This window comes from Pimephales promelas, chromosome 1 (assembly GCF_988280905.1).
Source record: "Pimephales promelas chromosome 1, fPimPro1.hap1.1, whole genome shotgun sequence".
NCBI lineage: Eukaryota > Metazoa > Chordata > Actinopteri > Cypriniformes > Leuciscidae > Pimephales > Pimephales promelas.
The window spans coordinates 30694393-30712471 of record NC_142769.1 but is presented as its reverse complement, the minus strand read 5'-3'; the positions used below and the strand labels follow the sequence as shown (position 1 = coordinate 30712471).

At 38.1% G+C, this 18079-nt stretch overlaps 1 protein-coding gene across 1 annotated transcript; it reads left to right on the top strand.

The window, feature by feature from the left end:
- Positions 1 to 19: 19 nt before the first annotated feature.
- lrp3 (low density lipoprotein receptor-related protein 3) lies at positions 20 to 17998 on the top strand. Its single transcript, XM_039657466.2, has 8 exons — positions 20 to 817; positions 3324 to 3462; positions 5177 to 5382; positions 7015 to 7409; positions 7760 to 7981; positions 10170 to 10642; positions 12060 to 12192; positions 13920 to 17998. The coding sequence occupies exons 1-8, from the start codon at positions 730 to 732 to the stop codon at positions 14757 to 14759; spliced, it is 2496 nt and encodes an 831-aa protein (XP_039513400.2). The 5' UTR covers positions 20 to 729; the 3' UTR covers positions 14760 to 17998.
- Positions 17999 to 18079: the final 81 nt, after the last annotated feature.

Here is an 18079-nt window from a genome sequence, read left to right as displayed (position 1 = left end):
TCACTGCCACAGACCACAGCTGGCGAGTGAGTCTCCCCCAGAAAAACACCATGAAAACAAACCAAGGCAAATTTCAGGAAAAATGTCAGTGTACATGATTAGCCTAATTACAGCAGAATGTCTTACAAGAGTGCCCTCAGTCGATTCTTAAGACCTTAACGTTTCATTTCAGTTAAACATTTTGCCGTTTAGCGTTAGATCTCCAGCATTTTATCTTGGTGTTGTAATATTGATCTCAGACAGTGTTGTTTCGCATGAGATGCGCTCGGTAACGTTAGTCTGTGACGGACAAGAGTCCACTGAGCTGCATTGCCGCGATTACTTCACCCTGCATCAGGGCTTGTTATTACAGGGGCTAATTGACAATGTGGCACAAAGTACCACTTTAGAAGTAGTGAACCGATATTACTCCTGCATATATGATGCAAAGATAAGATAGTGATAAATAAACGTCAAAGATTTAATGTTCGCCTCAAGAATCAGTGTGTGTCCTATCCTATGTGGTCCCCACTGAACCTCCAATCCCGTCTCTCCCCTGAAGGTCTCTGCCGTTCCCTCCATACAGCGCAAGAGGTTTCGCTCGAAAACAGGGAGAAACGCCGCTTTTGATGCTCGCGCAAGAAGTTAAATCGACAGTAAGCGTGAAACCGACATGAGATACGTGGTAAAATATATATATATGGATTTGGATTATATCAGGAAATGACTTGAGCTGTGAACAACAAGAAGATGACGGTGGTGATGATGGAGAGAATAGGTTCGATTCGGCTGTACCTTATGAAATGGATTTGTCTGCGTTGGGCTTGGGTCTGTGTGGGTAAGTGGACTTTTTAGGGATTGTGATCTTGTCACATATCATTGTTATATTGTATAGAACAAAAGAGTGCGGTGTGCGGTATATTTACATCAGAAGGTCTAATTACTTTTGATTACATTTGACCTTTTTCACCTACGTGTCGGAATGGTATTAAATATTATTTTACTCAAGACCTGACGCAGGTGATTTATAGGTTGAAGTATGGGAATGGCACCTATGATGACAAAGAAAGGTTAAGCGGCGCGCGCAGGTGTTGCAGCATTCATAGAGGGAAAATCCAGGAGGACAGATCAGCGTTTGGCTTGTTGCCATGACAGTTATAAACACGGCGGCATTAGTCTGATATATTCGAAGACCGACTGGCAGATTGTGAATTGTTTTGACAAATGTGTGTTATTGTGCTGTCTTTCGTGGATAAAAGTCAAATTAAGTTGTTTACGTGCAGTTCCACACACCTTATTGTTATTGACTCCACATATCGGTTACCACGTAATTGAAAAAAACAGTTTCAACTCTTTTAAAATGCTTTGCTACTCAGTCTGGTCTGTTTGTTAGGTTTAAATGGGGTTTGGGACACTTTTCATAAGGTCAAACTGAGAGACCATTTAAACCTGCTGCGCACCAGCATCTCCCAGGCCAGCACCTAAGTCCAACAAACCACCAAACCGGCTGGCTTGTAGAGAAAAATATATATTTTCGAATACTATTATGATAATCTGATAACATAGTGATGACTAGTGCACAGTGACTTTTTCTACTTCATCAGCATTCTGAGCATCAGTTTTATGGGTGGTACATTCTTGTGTCCACAACTAGACTAAAGCTAAGCAATCACAGTCTGCCAAGTATTGAGGATCTGATCTCACCCTCAATCTATTCCTAGACAGCACTTAGCTTGCTTAAAACACATGATCTGTTGATGTCAGCTAAATGCTCAACAAACAATCACAGCTAGAAGAGAGAGAATATGTGAGAAAGAGACATCTGCTTTTACCCTAGCAGATCTTCTCATATCAGAGACAGAAGCACAGAACGAGGACGAATGTCTGTTTGGTTTTTTTTTTTGGTTGGGTTTTTTGTTTTTCGGAGGTGGTGGTATCCAGTGAAGGGGTGGTGACAAAAGAGGGTTTGGTTGGGGGTGGGGGTGTGTCGATAGCACCAGTGACACCTAGAGCTCTTCATCTCACACACAGACAGACAAAGGGACTTTCTTCTCTCTTTCTTTATTATTCTCATCCATGCACATAAACCGTTCTCTTTGACTTCAGATATTCCATGTCCAGGCATCTTTTTTCCTTCTAAATCTGTGTATCACTGATATTGACACATTTTCCTTTTAGAGGATGTTCTCTCTGGGAGATGAAGACAAAAAGGATGTTCATTTACTATTACAGTTTGCAATAGTTCTGAGAAAAAAAAGAAAGAAAAAAATGTAAAAATCACAAAAAAAAACAAAATATTCTCATTTATAGGCTATGTGTAGAGGTTATTTGCTTGAATGTCATTTTGGAGGAGAGAAACAAAGCAGAAAAGTCATTTTAAGCAGCCACAAGATGCAGAAAGAATATAGGTTAGACTGATCTGAGTTCAGGTTATGTGTGCTCTTTGTATCTGGGGATGTAAAAAGTATGTCAGTGAGGTGATCATGAGCCTTGAGACTCAACATCTAAAAATACTCAGAAATGATTTGTGCTTATATTGCAGGGATTCCCCTGATCTCGTTCCTGTTCTCTCACACAAACAAATAACAGTGTTAGCTTCTGGGCATTCAACCGCACCTAGACATCATCATATTATGTAGAGTAGAAACTAACGTTGGGTGTGTATGAGAGATGGCCGTTTACCCTGCAGGGTAATGAACAAGTGTTGGGGATGTGATGATGATAGAGTTATATATCACGACATGTGTTGCCGTTTATATACAGGGATCTTACTGCACACCAAAGGAGGACATATAAGGCAATTTTAATATTGTGATTTATATTACTGATAAGAGTCATGAAACATTATTGAGAAATTTTGTTGTTTTTATGTTCAGCCCTAAATAAATGAGTATTATTAATAATCATTTATATTTATATATATTGTATACAATTTTATAAAAAAAAAGTAATGAAAAATTACTAAGAATTCAAGTTTTTTTTTTTTATTTTTTTTTTACTATTACTACTGATAATAAATTAAATGCAAACTTCTCATTTCGCACTTTTTGTTGTTTTTTGTTTCTTCCTGGTCTAGTTCTTCCTTGTCCTGTTGTGTTTCTGTCCGAATGGGTAATCATGAGCACACACTCGCATACTTCCACGCTAAATTGAGTATTGTGTGTCTCTCTGATCCTCCTTGAGTGAGTGGATCAAATTCAATTTATAAATCATATATAAAGGTACCTACCATGCACTCAGGAATCCATAAAGGCTGATGTGATGTGTTGATGCCATCTCAATCACAGCGTGACAGCTGTGGTCACACACAAACAATGCCCATGTCTTCTGTGTGTGTTCCTCAGCTGCCTGTGGCGGTAAGGTGGAGTTACACACTGAGAGGAGAGGAGTGATCTATAGCCCATCATGGCCCCTCAACTACCCGGCCGGAGTGAATTGCAGCTGGAATATACAGGGAAGCCGTGGAGATGTGATCACAATAAGGTAGACGCACACAAGCAGACTCTCGCTGTGGTGATTATATGAGCAGTGTCTTGTTCATTCCTATTAACATGATACATTACAAGATTATAGTGCCTGTTCAGCAGCTGTCCTGTCCATGGGATCTTGATATTGGAAATGTTTTGCGAACTAGCATTCCCACTCTCTGCAAGAAATTCTATTGTTCATTAACAACAAATTGTCATGACGAGGTTGTTGGGGCCCTTTAACAGCTTTTACTAGTCAATTGAATGTATGATATTTTCCAGACCAAAAACAATGTAAGGTTTCTTTCGAACTAATTAACTGTTTTGTGCTTTTTAATGTTTATGAGCTTGTTTGCAAGTGCGCAGCATGTATTCTGTGAGTGGTCTGCGCAGTCTTTCGTTTGAAAGTGCCTACTGCTGTATTGCTTGAGCTGACTCCAGGGATTTTATAATGCACTTTTTCTCGCCTCTCGTACCACTGCTGTGTGTGCGTGTTTGGGCTTTGACTCTACTTTAATGTAATGATTTAAAGCATGACGTCATCCCCCAATTCTCCTCAGAGATCTGTTCTTGGAGGAAACCCTTAGGTGGAAAAGGATAATAGTTCTGATAATTTCCTTTAATCCATTCTAGTAGAGGTGTATGCTATCAAACAGATTTCTCACATTGCCTCAGACAGATTAGCATATAGAAAATCTGAACCCATCACTTTTGTCTGTTGGCTGTTGACATTTTCTCTAGTCCCAGTGTAAAAATTGTTCATTTTCTTTCTTTTTTTAAGTATATAATAATTTATTCATATTTGAATGTACATTTTATGATTGCTGAAAAGGAAACTGATGGTAATTTTCAACTATTTCTGAGTCTATCAATAGTCATTGTTTCAATTTCGACACAGCCTCGCCTGTGTCAGCAAGACAAACATCAGCAGTTTTCACAACAATGGCTAATATATCACAGAAAAATAAAGTTTTAAGTTTGTGGGAGATAGAAACACTTGTTTATGATCACCAAATATATGACACTGACAACAAAACTCTCTGGCACACTGGCCCCAGGTCATCAGGTCCATCCTTATTGTTGAGTCCTGTCTGAAATATTCAGACTTGGAAAGTATTGGAGGATTTGGAGAGAGTGTGCAGGAGAAAGAGAGAAGAAAAATAACAGGGCAATAGATGTTTCTGTAAACATTGTCAAGTTTTTGTCTGCAAAAGGCCCGTTCTTCTTTAATGGTACTGGATGATGATTTTCTCTCAGTCTTGTGTGTGTGTGTGTGTGTGTTCTCTCTTTTGCTTATGATCTCTCACTCTTTGGTATCTCTGACAAATATTAGGGTGGTTTCAGTTAGGCGGAAAATTAATGCATGAGAATTACAATTTATTCAATTTCCAATTTTAAAAAAAAATGTCTAATGTCTTATTCAATAAAACAAATGTGATGGGGACATGCTGCAAAGTAAGAATCCACTGCGAGACACCAATGTGTCCATGAGCAAGACACTTAACCCCTAGTTGCTTCAGAGGCGTGCGACCTCTGACATACATAGCAATTGTAATTCGCTTTGGATAAAAGCGTCAGCTAAATGTAAATGTAAACTCATTTATTGTGGCTCTCATACTTTTGATGATATTGTTCTAGAAGTGTTATTGTAAATTATTGTACATTTAAAGTGAGTGAAGCAGTAGAGATTCCATCGCATACATTAAGCACCATGTGTTCACTGTGTCCAGTTTTCACAGCTTTGACGTGGAGGACACGGGGGACTGCAGGGGGGACTGGCTGCTGCTCGGCCCCACATGGAAAGCTGAGTATCGGTTCTGTGGCTCAGTTCTTCCTCCTCCCTTCATCTCCTCCAGAGGACGAGTCTGGGTCTATTTCCACTCTCAGGCCAACAGCTCGGGACAGGCACAGGGCTTCAGACTGTCTTATATACGAGGTGAGTGAGTTTAGAGTGTGCATATGTTCCATTAGAGCCCATTCAAAGAATAATTCACTCAAACATCTCATGATTTACTTTCTTATTTTGGTCCAAATCCATATAACTCTTTTGCTTCTATGAAACATAAACATAGCATGAAATGTTTATATATATATATATATATATATGTGTGTGTGTGTATATATATATATATATATGTGTGTGTGTGTGTGTGTGTGTGTGTATGTGGTGTGCTATATACAATAAAAGTAGTTAATGCAACTCGTGCCCTATATTTCATGTTTTTAAAACTGTAATATTTTTATTTTCTATATTTCTTTCTACTGGCTGTCAACACAAATTTAATTTATTGTCATGCACATTCAAATCTGGTGTCATGTTATTGGTTATTATGTGTCTTGTGCATGTGTTATGAGTGTCTGCATTCAAAACTTCCCAAATGTCAACAGTTTCAGGTCGCTACAATTTTTTTCATGCAACGGATCAAAAATAGAGTATAAACAAACCGTAATTTTGTGAAGTATTATTACAGTATAAATAATTCATTTATATTGTACTATATTTTAAAATGTAATTTATTCCTTTGATGGCAAAACTCTTTTTCAGCATTATTACTCAAGTCACATGATCCTTCAGAAATCATTCTAATATGCTGATAGAAGAAATGCTTAATATTTTTTTTTAAACTATGAAACTTTTTTCTTTTCCTTTGATGAATTGAATACAAGTTTTATTTGAAACCGAAATGTAATGTATTGTAAATGTAATGTAATGTAAAATGTAAGAGAATTTGTAATGTAACATACTGTCTTTACTGTTTTAATGCATCCTTGCAAAAACAATCTTTATTAAACAAACAAAAAATCTTACTGAACACTAATTTCTGTGCATTATTCCACTGCAAACAAATGTTAAAAAAATGTGTGTGTGTGAACTATTACTTTAAAATTGAAATCTTCAATCAGTGTTCAGAAAAATTGGTGATGCCATATTATCCTTTTGTGTTCTAGGGTTTAATACAAAATGATTTGGCATAGTTATATTATACTTTATTCATTTTCTGTGGAGTTTGAAATATTTCATCAGATTTAGTTCTGTTCCTGCATTAGAAAGCAGTTAAATCACGAAGACTCTTTCCACAGCATATAGATTTACTGTAGGCACAGATTGACCAGGCAAATGCAGGCTTAGCAGATCAATAGAATATATGGCCATAGAGCCGCGATGAAACGCTAATGTTACATAATGTACTATGAAAATTGATGTGCATATTTGGATAGCACTACTTTCAGTGTGTTTTAGATAGATCTCCACTGTTTATTAGATCTAATATGTAGCTAGTGAAGATGAAGGAGATAATGGGATGTCATTACTCAACTCCACAGGGTATGTGTGCATGTCATTGAGTGTGTGAGTTTGTGTGTGGGGGGGGGGGAATGCTGTGTTTGTGTTTAGAGGTGCAGTTCAATCAATAATGCTGAACGGTTGTGTTTGTTAAGCTGTCACCAGGCAAACACCATCTGCAGAGTGGGTAGATTTGATTATCTTTTTTCAACAGTGTCACTGTTTACGTGTGCAAATGACTCAAATCTCTTCTTCTCTTTTGTCTTTTTTTTTTCCTCTCGTTAGGTCGACTGGGTCAGAGTAGTTGTGAGAACGATGAATATTTATGTGGAAATGGTAAGTGCATTCCACGTTCCTGGCACTGTAATGGATTGGATGAGTGCGGAGACAATACAGATGAAAGGATCTGTGCCGCCCCACCCACATCCGCCCGGGTGAGTCTGTGTCCGCCAGGCACCTTGCAGTGCTCTGATATCCAATATACCCGCTGTCTGCCGGTGTCTCTGCGCTGTAACGGAGCCCGGGACTGCCCTGACGGATCTGACGAATCCCACTGCCCCGACACTTCCTGTGGAAAACGCTTAGTCAACTTCTACGGGACGTTTGCCTCACCTGATTTTTTCCGTCCAAACAGGAGCAGCGGCACAGATCTTCACTGCACGTGGTTCCTGGACACACAAGTATGATGAGAATCTCAGTCATTCTTATTTTGAGTTGCTTTTCTGCAAAATTTGTGACATTTTATGACATTGAATGATTGCAATTATGAAGTTTCATTTACTGTTTTTATTTGTGTACATGGGTAACTTAAAGTTGTTAAAATCTTATGCTTTTTAAGGTCATTTTACATTTAAGGGAAATTACCATAGGCATTGTTTCAAAACAATGTTGCTACCCAAACAACATGTAGTTCTATTTCTAAAATCATACTTTTCTTCTGATTTCAAGAAATATTCTGTATGTAAGAAAAATTCTCCCAGTCACTTTTTTTGCCAGTCTGGAATCAAATCACTTACTGTTTTTGCTTCAGGACCCAAAGCCGCTGGTGCTGCAGGTGGACCTACAGCTGGGTGTGGGAGACTCTGTGCGTGTTTACGATGGTTTGGGAGAGCGTGCAGAACGCCTTCTGCAGAGTCTTTCTCACCATAATAACCACAGACGAGCTCTGCTTGAATCCTCCCAGGGACAGATGAGCGTCTTCTACCACGCTAAACCACACAGTCCTGGACATGGATTCAATGCCACCTACCAGGTCTCTTATTCCCTGTGATGCTAATGATCATTTGTATGCTTCCTGCTGATGAATTATGCTCTCCATTTTTCATTGACATTTTCTGTGTTGTTGGAATAATTTGCATCAGTGCAGTGTAGAATTGTCTGGTCTTTCTGTATTGTCTTAGCCTCATACCACAGTCCATTCACTTACAGCACACAAATTCACAAAACGTCCTCCATCTGACAAGCTCTAATCTTATTGTTGTTTGGCTAAATGCAACTTCTGGGTGTAAGGGCACAGATACTCCACCTAGAAACAAAGTCGTTTTTACAGTGGTTGATAGAACAAGTGCCTTTTAGGATGAAATAATCTCTAATATTGTCCAAGTTTATCTAATGGCAACAAGTCTTTGAATGATGTGTTGTGAACTTTTTCTTCTAAAGTGTTTGAAAACTCAGAAGCGAAGACCAGGAGACTCTTTTAAGCAGGATTCTTTATTGCTGTTGCATTGCTGTAGTCTGCTTCATCCAAAAATCTTAGCCAAGTCTGACTAAACTAAAATACAGACTGTTTGTATACCTTACAAGGGGGAGGAGTTACATAAAGGCGGAGACACGCTGAAACAAAGCATGTTAATGAAGCACAGGATTCAGCTCGTTACCGGAAATTCCCCAGCCCTGATCTCATCAGCTTAATTGCGGGGAGTGACATCGAGGGGGAGACACTCTGAAACAAAGAATGTAAATGAAGTATACAGGTTTAGGAACCTGCTCACTACTGCGTTTTCGTTTAAAAACGGAGACCTTTTGCTACGTTTGCACCTCCCGTCCAGACTAAAACGGGAAAAACGAAGACCTAAAACGGAGAAGTTTAGAAACGCTGCAGCTCCGTTTTGCGTTTTGAATCTCCGGAGGGCGTTTTAGTGTGGACGAGACAAAACATAGGACTTCAGAAACGCTGACGCAGGGGCTGACGCTTGGCTCCATGATTGGGTGTTATCAGTCATGACGTGGCCTTCCCTGATTCGTCAATCACTGTTTACACCGACACGCGCATGCCCAGTGTTGGTGAATGGTCACGTGATCCGTGTTTCCAGTCGTTTTAATGTGGACGGAGATCATTTCTAATACGCAGATAAAACGCTGGTGTGGACGGAGATCGTATTCGTTTTAATTGTCCGTTTTTAACGAAAACGCAGTAGTGTGGACGGGGCCTTAGCCTGAGAGTGAGACCAATCCTAATCCAGTCAGCATAACTATTCAAACCCAGAGCCATTAAAGACAAAGAGTCTCAATAATCTGACCAGGACTGGCAGAATCTCTTGCTTATTTATACATGAAATGCTAAATTCAGTCTACTAGACTCAGTTAAAATACTATTGGAACCTATAACATTTAAATAAATGTGTAATCCTACAGCTATTTAGCGTTTGAGGCACAGAAGTTATTATTGTATTTCAGCAAGGAGTCAAGTAAAGACACTGACAATGTTACAAAAAATTTTGATTTCAAAATATTGTAAAAAAAAAAAAGTCAAGGCAAACATACGTATGTAGTAGTATAAAAAACTTGAAGTTGGAATTAGTTTATGTTTTAAGTAGTTATAAAAGCTTGATGTTTGAAACAGTTTTAAGTTTGTTCTTTTGAACTTTATTTATCAAAAATCCTGTAAAATTATATTCTGATTTCCTCAAAGATTTTAAGCAGCACAACTGTTTAACTGTAGAGCAGCAAATCAGCATATTAGAATGATTTCTGAAGGCTCATGTGACACTAAAAACTAGAGTTAATGACTGCCTAAAACCATCACATGAATACATTTTGTAGTATATTAAAACAGTTATTTTAAATTGTAATATTTTAAAATATTTATGTTTTGATCTAATGAATGCAGGCTTGGTCAGCATAAGAGACTTCTTTCAAAAACATTTTTTAAAAAGTCTATCAACCCCAAATATAATCAGTTAAAAAAATATGTTTTTAAAATAGGAAAATGTATTTTAAGTGGTTGGGTGAAATTTGGCAGGGAATTCAAGGTTTAAAAAAACTCCACAAGTAACCTGCAGTTAAATGTTTTAACCACAAATGGTGATAGAGAGGCCAATGTTCCACAATGCAGCTTTAACTAGATATCCATAAGCAAAACTGTTAAATAATTTGAGTTGTATTACAGTTTATGACACTGTGACACTTATGGTGTTTAACCTCCACCCCTCTCTCTGCAGGTTAAGGGATACTGCTTTCCAGGTGAGCATCCATGTGGCACAGACGAGGGCTGTTACTCTGAGCTGCAGCGCTGTGATGGCTACTGGCATTGTCCTGGGGGACGAGATGAGGAGGACTGCCCCTTGTGCCAGCCAGGAGAGTATCCCTGCGCGGGTGGCAGCGGGGCGTGTTACTCGGCTTCTGAGAGGTGTAACAACCAGAAGAAATGCCCCGACGGCTCGGATGAGAAAAACTGTTTTGACTGCCAGCCTGGAAACTTCCACTGCGGAACCAACTTGTGCATCTTCGAGACGTGGCGGTGCGACGGGCAAGAGGACTGTCTCGACGGCAGTGATGAGAGAGACTGTCTGGCGTCCGTGCCCAGGAAGGTCATTACAGCAGCTCTGATTGGCAGCTTGGTCTGCGGGCTGCTGCTGGTCATTGCACTGGGTTGTGCCTTTAAACTCTATTCGCTCAGGACAAGAGAGTACAGGTGAGGTCGTTTCCATCTGTTTCCTGTATGCATTTAAACATATAGCCAAATAAGTCAGGAAATGCACGGTGATTCCTAGATTCTTTTTTTTTATCTGTATTTTTTGTCAAGATCTATCTATTTGATAATCAAAATTAAGCAATTTTCTTTTTTCTGAGTGGATTCAGTTTTTGCTTGAATATTTAAATATATGTTTTTGAAAGAACTCATTTAGGCTGCATTTATTTGATTACAATACAGTAATATTGTGTTGTATTATTACAATTCAAAATATTTTTATTTTAAAATGTAATTTATTAATGTAATGGCAAAACTGAATTTTCAGCATCATTACTCCAGTCTTCAGTGTCACATGATCCTTCATAAATTAATATAATATGCTGATTTTCTGCTTGAGAAACATTTCTTATTATTATCAATGTTGAAAACAGTAGTGCTGCTTAATATTTAACCCTCTGGGGTTGTTCGTTTTAAAGTCACACTTGGGGTGTTTGGTTCATTTTTTTTTACTCGTTTTTTATAATATTTTTTCTTTTCTTTTTTGGTGTTTTGAGTAAATTTAAAAAAAAAATTATAATTAGTATTTATGAAATAATTATGACAAAATTTCCCCCCATTGAACATAATAGAATATAATCTAAATTTTTTGGTGCGTTTGTGTTTAAAAGTGTGTTTGCGTGTGTGTGTGTGTGTGTGTGTGTGTGTGTCTGGATGTGTCTGTTTGGCACTCTTTATGTTTTATAGATTCACCCCTTCACTGTTGTGTGCTTTTTTTCAAGATAGTGGCTGATTTGTAGATTGTACGCACAAAAAAACTCAGTATTTTCACATTTTTGCCAATTTCCCATTCATTTTCCATGCGGGTCCATTTGGACTTATTAACCTCAAACTTTTGAATGGCTGTCTATATTAAAAAAAAACTGTCTTTTTGTAATGATGTTTAGAAATGAAAATAAAAAAACATTGGAAAACGTTAAGAACGTCAATCCTTAGCCTATTCCTTCTTTTCTTTTAAGTGGTGCTAAATGGATTCACACTGTAGTTCAGTTCATTTTGTCTGCTTAGACACACACAATTAGTGAGAAACAGAAATTCGTTTTTGCTGAAAGTTAGAAAAGTACAAGTTGGTCCCAATGAGAGAAAGAAATGAAGTGAAGTGAAGGATGACTCTCTTGTTGCACTTTAAACAAAATTGTATCTCCAGTAACAGCCCATTTGTTGCTTTGTGGGGTGATGTGCTGTGTTTCTCTAGTTAGCCTTGTAAAGACTCAGCAGCACCCAAAATACATGCACTTCATCAAACTGTCAGAGTACCGCTGGTTAACAGCGCCTGAAGATTCTAGAGAGATACCCTGCCTGCATGTGTTTAGTAGCTTCTCTTTTTAAAAAGTATTTGTATTTTCCTCTTTCTCATTAGAGCTTTTGAAACCCAGATGACCCGACTAGAGGCGGAGTTTGTTCAGAGGGAGGCTCCGCCCTCCTATGGTCAACTGATAGCTCAAGGTCTCATACCTCCTGTGGATGACTTTCCAGTCTACAACCCCACACAGGTGTGTGATTATGACATTTGAATTGAAGTGATATACAGGATTGCAATTCAAATTTGATTTTAAATTAGCTGAAATTAAAATAAATTTAAATAAGTGTCATTTTTAACCAGAAAAGAATGACAAAGTTTGAACAATGGCTAGACAATGTCTTCTCTGAAAGTTTAAAAAGATTTGCAGATTGATTATGATAGGAATATAAAATTGTGCATGGAACATTCCAGAACGACTGTTAATTTTCTAGAGGCAAACTCCATACTACTGTATATCATGAAACCACAGGAACACTGTGTTAAAAGCAGATAGTTACCATCCAAATTGGCTAAAAAACAATATACCCTTTGGCCAGTTTCAACATCTTAGACGGATTTGTGATACCGATAATGAATATGAAGTGCAAGCTATAGTCCTGTCCAACTGATTTTTAGAGAGGGGCTATCATGCAAAAACTGTACAAAATGCTTATAATTCCTAGATCAGAGCTATTTCAGAAGAAGACAAAACAATCCTGTTTACAGAATCAGGCCTATTTTGTGACAGAATATAGCTCTTTGGCCAATCCCATAAATAGGAGTGATCCTGTTCTAAGTGAAGTGTTTTTTGCTTCTCCAAAAATAAGTTTCAAGAGGGCTCCAACTTTACGGGATAGGCTAGTATCTAGTCATCTTCCTGCCATAAAACAGACTACTTGGCTTAACAGACAATTGAAAGGCACTTATAGATGTGGGTCTTGCAATCATTGTTCTAGTATTAAAGAATGCCAAGAATTCTGTAATTTCAAGACGGATAAAAGGGACAGCGTAAAGGCATTCATTAATTCCAACACCACTTTTGTGGTACATAGGCTATCATGCAAATGTGGATGCTTTTATGTAGGCCGGACCAAGAGATATCTCAAAAACATAGAATCGGAGCATAAGAATGCAATTAGAAAAGCTCTTTTAAATTACCCTATGGCAAAACATTTGTGCACAACAGTAATCCAGAAGGCCAAATGGTTGAGGCTTTAGAAACGATTAAAAAGAATATCGGGCTGGTGACCGATTAAAATTACTTTTACAGAGAGAAACTTTTTATATATACAAGTTACAGGCCGTAATATACCCTGGCTTGAATGAAGAAATAGATTTCAGTCCCTTTTTATGATATGATATATACTGTATATTGAATACAGTTTTAGACCTAAAATGAAAAAGCTTAATTTCTCAGAATGACTTTACCTGTTTGTCTGCATTGTAATTTAGTCAATTATACTTGTCAGTTAAATTTTGATTCCACAAAACCCACAAAGACACTGAGCAAACAAACATGGCAAACAATATGATAAAAATTACAAACAATTTCCATGTTTTTCCCAATAAATAACTTTTTATCTATTGTCTGATTCTTTCTCCATGATCACTTTTTGTTTCTGAGAAAATAGTTCTCAACTGAAAAGCCAATTGCCATTTTTTAACGGACTGCATATTTTTAGGTCTACAAATTTGCATTAAGCTTAAGATAAGGTGCGTTAGAAATTAGTTCCACTCACACAAGTGTATTTAAGAACATAAAACAAATGTCTTGAGCTGTGGTAAGCCTTATTTTTTAATTATTCAACGGCCTGTGGGCGAGTACGGGAGTTTGCATCAGGTGATTAATAAGGCGAACCATAGTAACTGTAGAGAGTCCAACTGAATGACTGACAGTTATTTGATAGAGTCAGTTCTCTATTTTCTGTCCTCTCCCAGGCATCTGTCCTCCAGAATCTGCGTTCGGCTATGCGGAGGCAGATTCGCCGTCACTCCTCTCGCCGTTCCTCGTCACGGCGGCGTCTTGGTCGTCTGTGGAATCGCCTGTTCCATCGTGGCTCTCGGTTACGTGGTCAGATCCCTCTCCTCACGCCTCCGGGTCACACTCACACAAACGCACACCTCGATCTGAGCCTCTACAGCTACAACACAGCGGACGATGGCAGCGAGGAGTCGCGAGAGAGTGCGGTACAGACTCCGCCGTCCTGTTCGACGGTGGCGCTGGGGTTGGCACTGCAGGCTCACACTGAGGCCCTTTGCCTTCCTGACAGGGAGTCTCCGGCCTCTCCTCTCTCTCTGCCCTCGCCCAGCTCGCCCCGCTCCACCTCTGACACCCTGGAGGAGGAAGATGATGAAGATGACAGAAGTTCAGAGGGGATGAGAGCGAGATCCAAACGGGGCATTTCCCCAAAACATAAAGATGCCGATAGTCCCCCTGGACCCCCCGACAGCCCCAAGCGCAGAACGAGCCGGTCGAGATCCTCCAGACGGCTGGTGCAGGAACTGGCTGCAGAGCTCAGAGGAGTCTCTCTCCTACGCTACACCTCTGTGGGCATCTCGCCACTTTCTTCCCCCGAATCACCCACGTCCTCCAGCGGTCAGTCTGAGGAGCAGAGGAGCTTTCCTACATTCAGAAAACCACACACAGACTCGCTCACAGATGGTCATGGACACTCCAGGAAACCATCAGGAACGGAAGATGTTCCTGATGACTGTGTCAGGCTTTGCAGACTCACAACTTGTGAGGAAGAGGATGATGAGATTCTGTTAGTGCACTGAGAAGCCTTTATCAGCCTCCCTATTCTGATTTTGTGCCAACACAGTGAGCCTTACCAGGTTCAACCAACAGCCTTCCATCCAGAGTCATAAAGTACGTTTACATGCGCAGTAATTATGAAGCTTTTTGCATAGTCGAGCTACAGACTTCATCTGACTGTATATATAACACAATTTGAATCCAAATATTTGAAGGATTATACATGTTGAGTTTCACTTCTGTTTTTTGGAAAGTGTCACAAGACCTAATTGTAGTCTGAATAGTGTGTATACATGCTGGACGAAATACAGTCACGCCCGGGTCTGTTAGTCTGACTTTGCAAAAAACAGACTGGTATTATTTCAGTCAGGCTAAGGCGTTTACTGACATTTGAAAAAGAAAAAATATTGCTTTATTCGGACTGAAATTGAAGTGCATGTAAACATACAGTATCGCTCAAAAGTTTGGGGTTGGTTAGAATTTGTTTGTATTTTAAAGAAATTGATATTTTATTCAGCAAGGATGCATTGCATTGATCAAAAGTGACTATAAAGACTTACATTGTTACAAAAATTTCTAATAAATGCTGTTCTAGAATTTAATGAAAAAAATATAAAGCAGCACAACTGTTTTCAACATTGATAATAAGTGTTTCTTGCGCAGCAAATCAGCATATTTGAATGATTTCTAAAGGATCATGTGACACTGAAGACTGAAAATACAGCTTTGCCATCACAGGAATAAATGACATTTTTAAATATATTACAATAGACAACAGTTATTAAAAACAGTGATGATATTTCACTATTCTATTTCACAATATTACTGATTTACTGCATTTTTGTTCAGATTTAAAAAAAATCTTAGCAACCCCAATCTTTTGAATGGTAGTGTACTTACAGATTTGGAGCCTTGTAGCAGAATGTTTGCCGTCAGAGTAGAACACCAGTGAGTCGACCTTAGCTCAGACACTGCAGTTTTTTCCTTTGGTCAAACTTGATTCAGTGATCTCATAGTTCAGCTCAAGCATTCAGTCATGATTGTTCACATGCTAGAAATCACCAAAAACCTGTGGCTACAACACTAAAGCACACATGTGCATAAATACTATCCCTCATGGAATATCATGTCAATAACACAGAACTTCATATGCTTGAATTTCTACTTCTTATCAATAACATTTTACTTTGACCTTCAGAAAGTCTGAAAAGACTTCAGAGATCTCCTCTTACCTCCCCAACGCCTTATAAGAGATTCACCGTGTCGCCTACAGAGGGTCACAATCCAGCACTATTTTTTGCCCCCATTTTTAGGTTCATTTTTATCTGAAGCAAACAGTTGTCTCACGATTATGCTTTGCACAATCAGATCTAAATGTTTGTTGGTTGTGCTCTATGTTTTATATATATATATATATATACTACCGTTCAAAAGTTTGTGGTCAGTGAGTTTTTTAATGATTTTGAAAGATGTCTTTTATGCTCACCAAGGCTGCTGTAAAAACTGTAATTATTGTAATGTTTTTTATGCATCCTTGCTAAATAAAAGTATAAATTTTTTTTAAAAGTCATACTGACCCCAAACTTTTGAACAGTAGTGTAAGATTTTATACCCTGAAGACTACTGGAGCTTTGTGCTAATTTAGCGATGATATATCATCTTTTTGTATTTAAGGTTTGTTTTGTAATATAAAGGCATGTCCAGCAATGACATGAAGCCCCCAATGTCTTTTCTTAAGGGAAGCAGAACTCAGGGATTGTATAAAGGTTAATGAGAGAGAGAAGCAGTTAACATGGATTTCCTTGTTAAGCTGTAGTCTGAAGTTCTGAAGTCACCAGGACATCACAGAGTCATCAGAAAATAACTCACTGAGCTCACACCAGTTAATGTCTTTGTTTTTAAATTGATGCATTCATGCATTTAGCACTTGAGGGACTTGTTTGCCAGTAAGATGACATCACTGTCTTTTCCATGAATGTATGTCCTTGTTTTTACATTTGAAGAGTTCAGATGCAAAAGCCTCTAAATGCCTTTTGAAATTTTCTTCTTTAATGATGATTTTTATCAAACTTGTATATTTAAGTTCAGTAATTTCACTTAAATAACAATTAATAAGTAATTATCATTGGCATTTAAGTGAAATCACTGAACTTAAATATACAAGCTTGATAAAAATTTCAAATGGCACTTAGAGGCTTTTGCATCTGAACTCTTCATTTAGTTCCACATACACTGTGCAAGTCATACTTGCTGCTTTAGCACACTTGGTCCTGGTCCAAGCTTGGAAATAAGAACTAATCGAACTAAAAAGCTGGTCCCATCTTTGAAGGGTCAGTATGTTCCTTCATCTCATTCTCTCTGTTGGCCGACTGCCTGTTATTTTCACACATCTCCTCTATCCTCCATGCCCAGACTGGAGGATCTCTGATCACAGAGGTTCAAGAATGTGCCATTTCAGAGATTGACAGATTTTATACAGTTGCAAATGATGTTTTATTACAATGTGAAACATTTAGATTCAGTGTCATTAGAGAAGTTGTGTATTTTCTGGGTTCAATTAAATAGCTTTTAAAAAAGTACTTCTAAAATACTTTACTTGCTTGCAGTTTCTGAGACTATTTCCTTGACATTTTTAGTGTCCTTTATGTCCTCCTGAATAATTCAAATGAAATTCATTGGAAGAGATCAATCAGCAGAGACAGCCACAGTAAAGGCTTTGGGGTTATTCGGCAAGCAGCTTGAAACCTATAGACCAGTGATTCTCAAACTTTTTGACTCTCAAAATTTGAAGACCCTCATTTTAATATCAAAAACTTGCAGTCTTGAAATATTTAATTGATCAAGATTAAGTTTGTGTTTCCACAAGTTTCAAGAACAGTTTGAACTTTAATATCATCAATGTGTATTAAAGGAAAATGATGCTTATTTTGATTGTGTGTGTGTGTGTGTGTGTGTGTTCTTATTTTAGCTAACTTAATTAAGTTTTATAATTAACTTAAACATTTTTAAGTCAGCCACCATGGAAGTTTACTTGGAGCCTGTTTGAGAACCACCCTCTCTTCTTTTTTTCACCGCAGTCTATTTTTGCCTTTTGTAAATATATTTAACATTTACATTGTTTACCCCTTCCAAACTGGTTGTGTATGTGTAATGGTCAAGGTGGCTATACATGTTTGATTTTGATGAATCTCATTCTCTGAATGGATGAAAAGTACTTTGTGTTTACTTGTACCTTGCATTAAACGCACATTTCTTCATTAGATATCGACTTATTTATGTGTTATCTGAATAGAGTCATTCATAAACATAATCTTCCCTAACCCTCCCTATATAGTTAATAAAC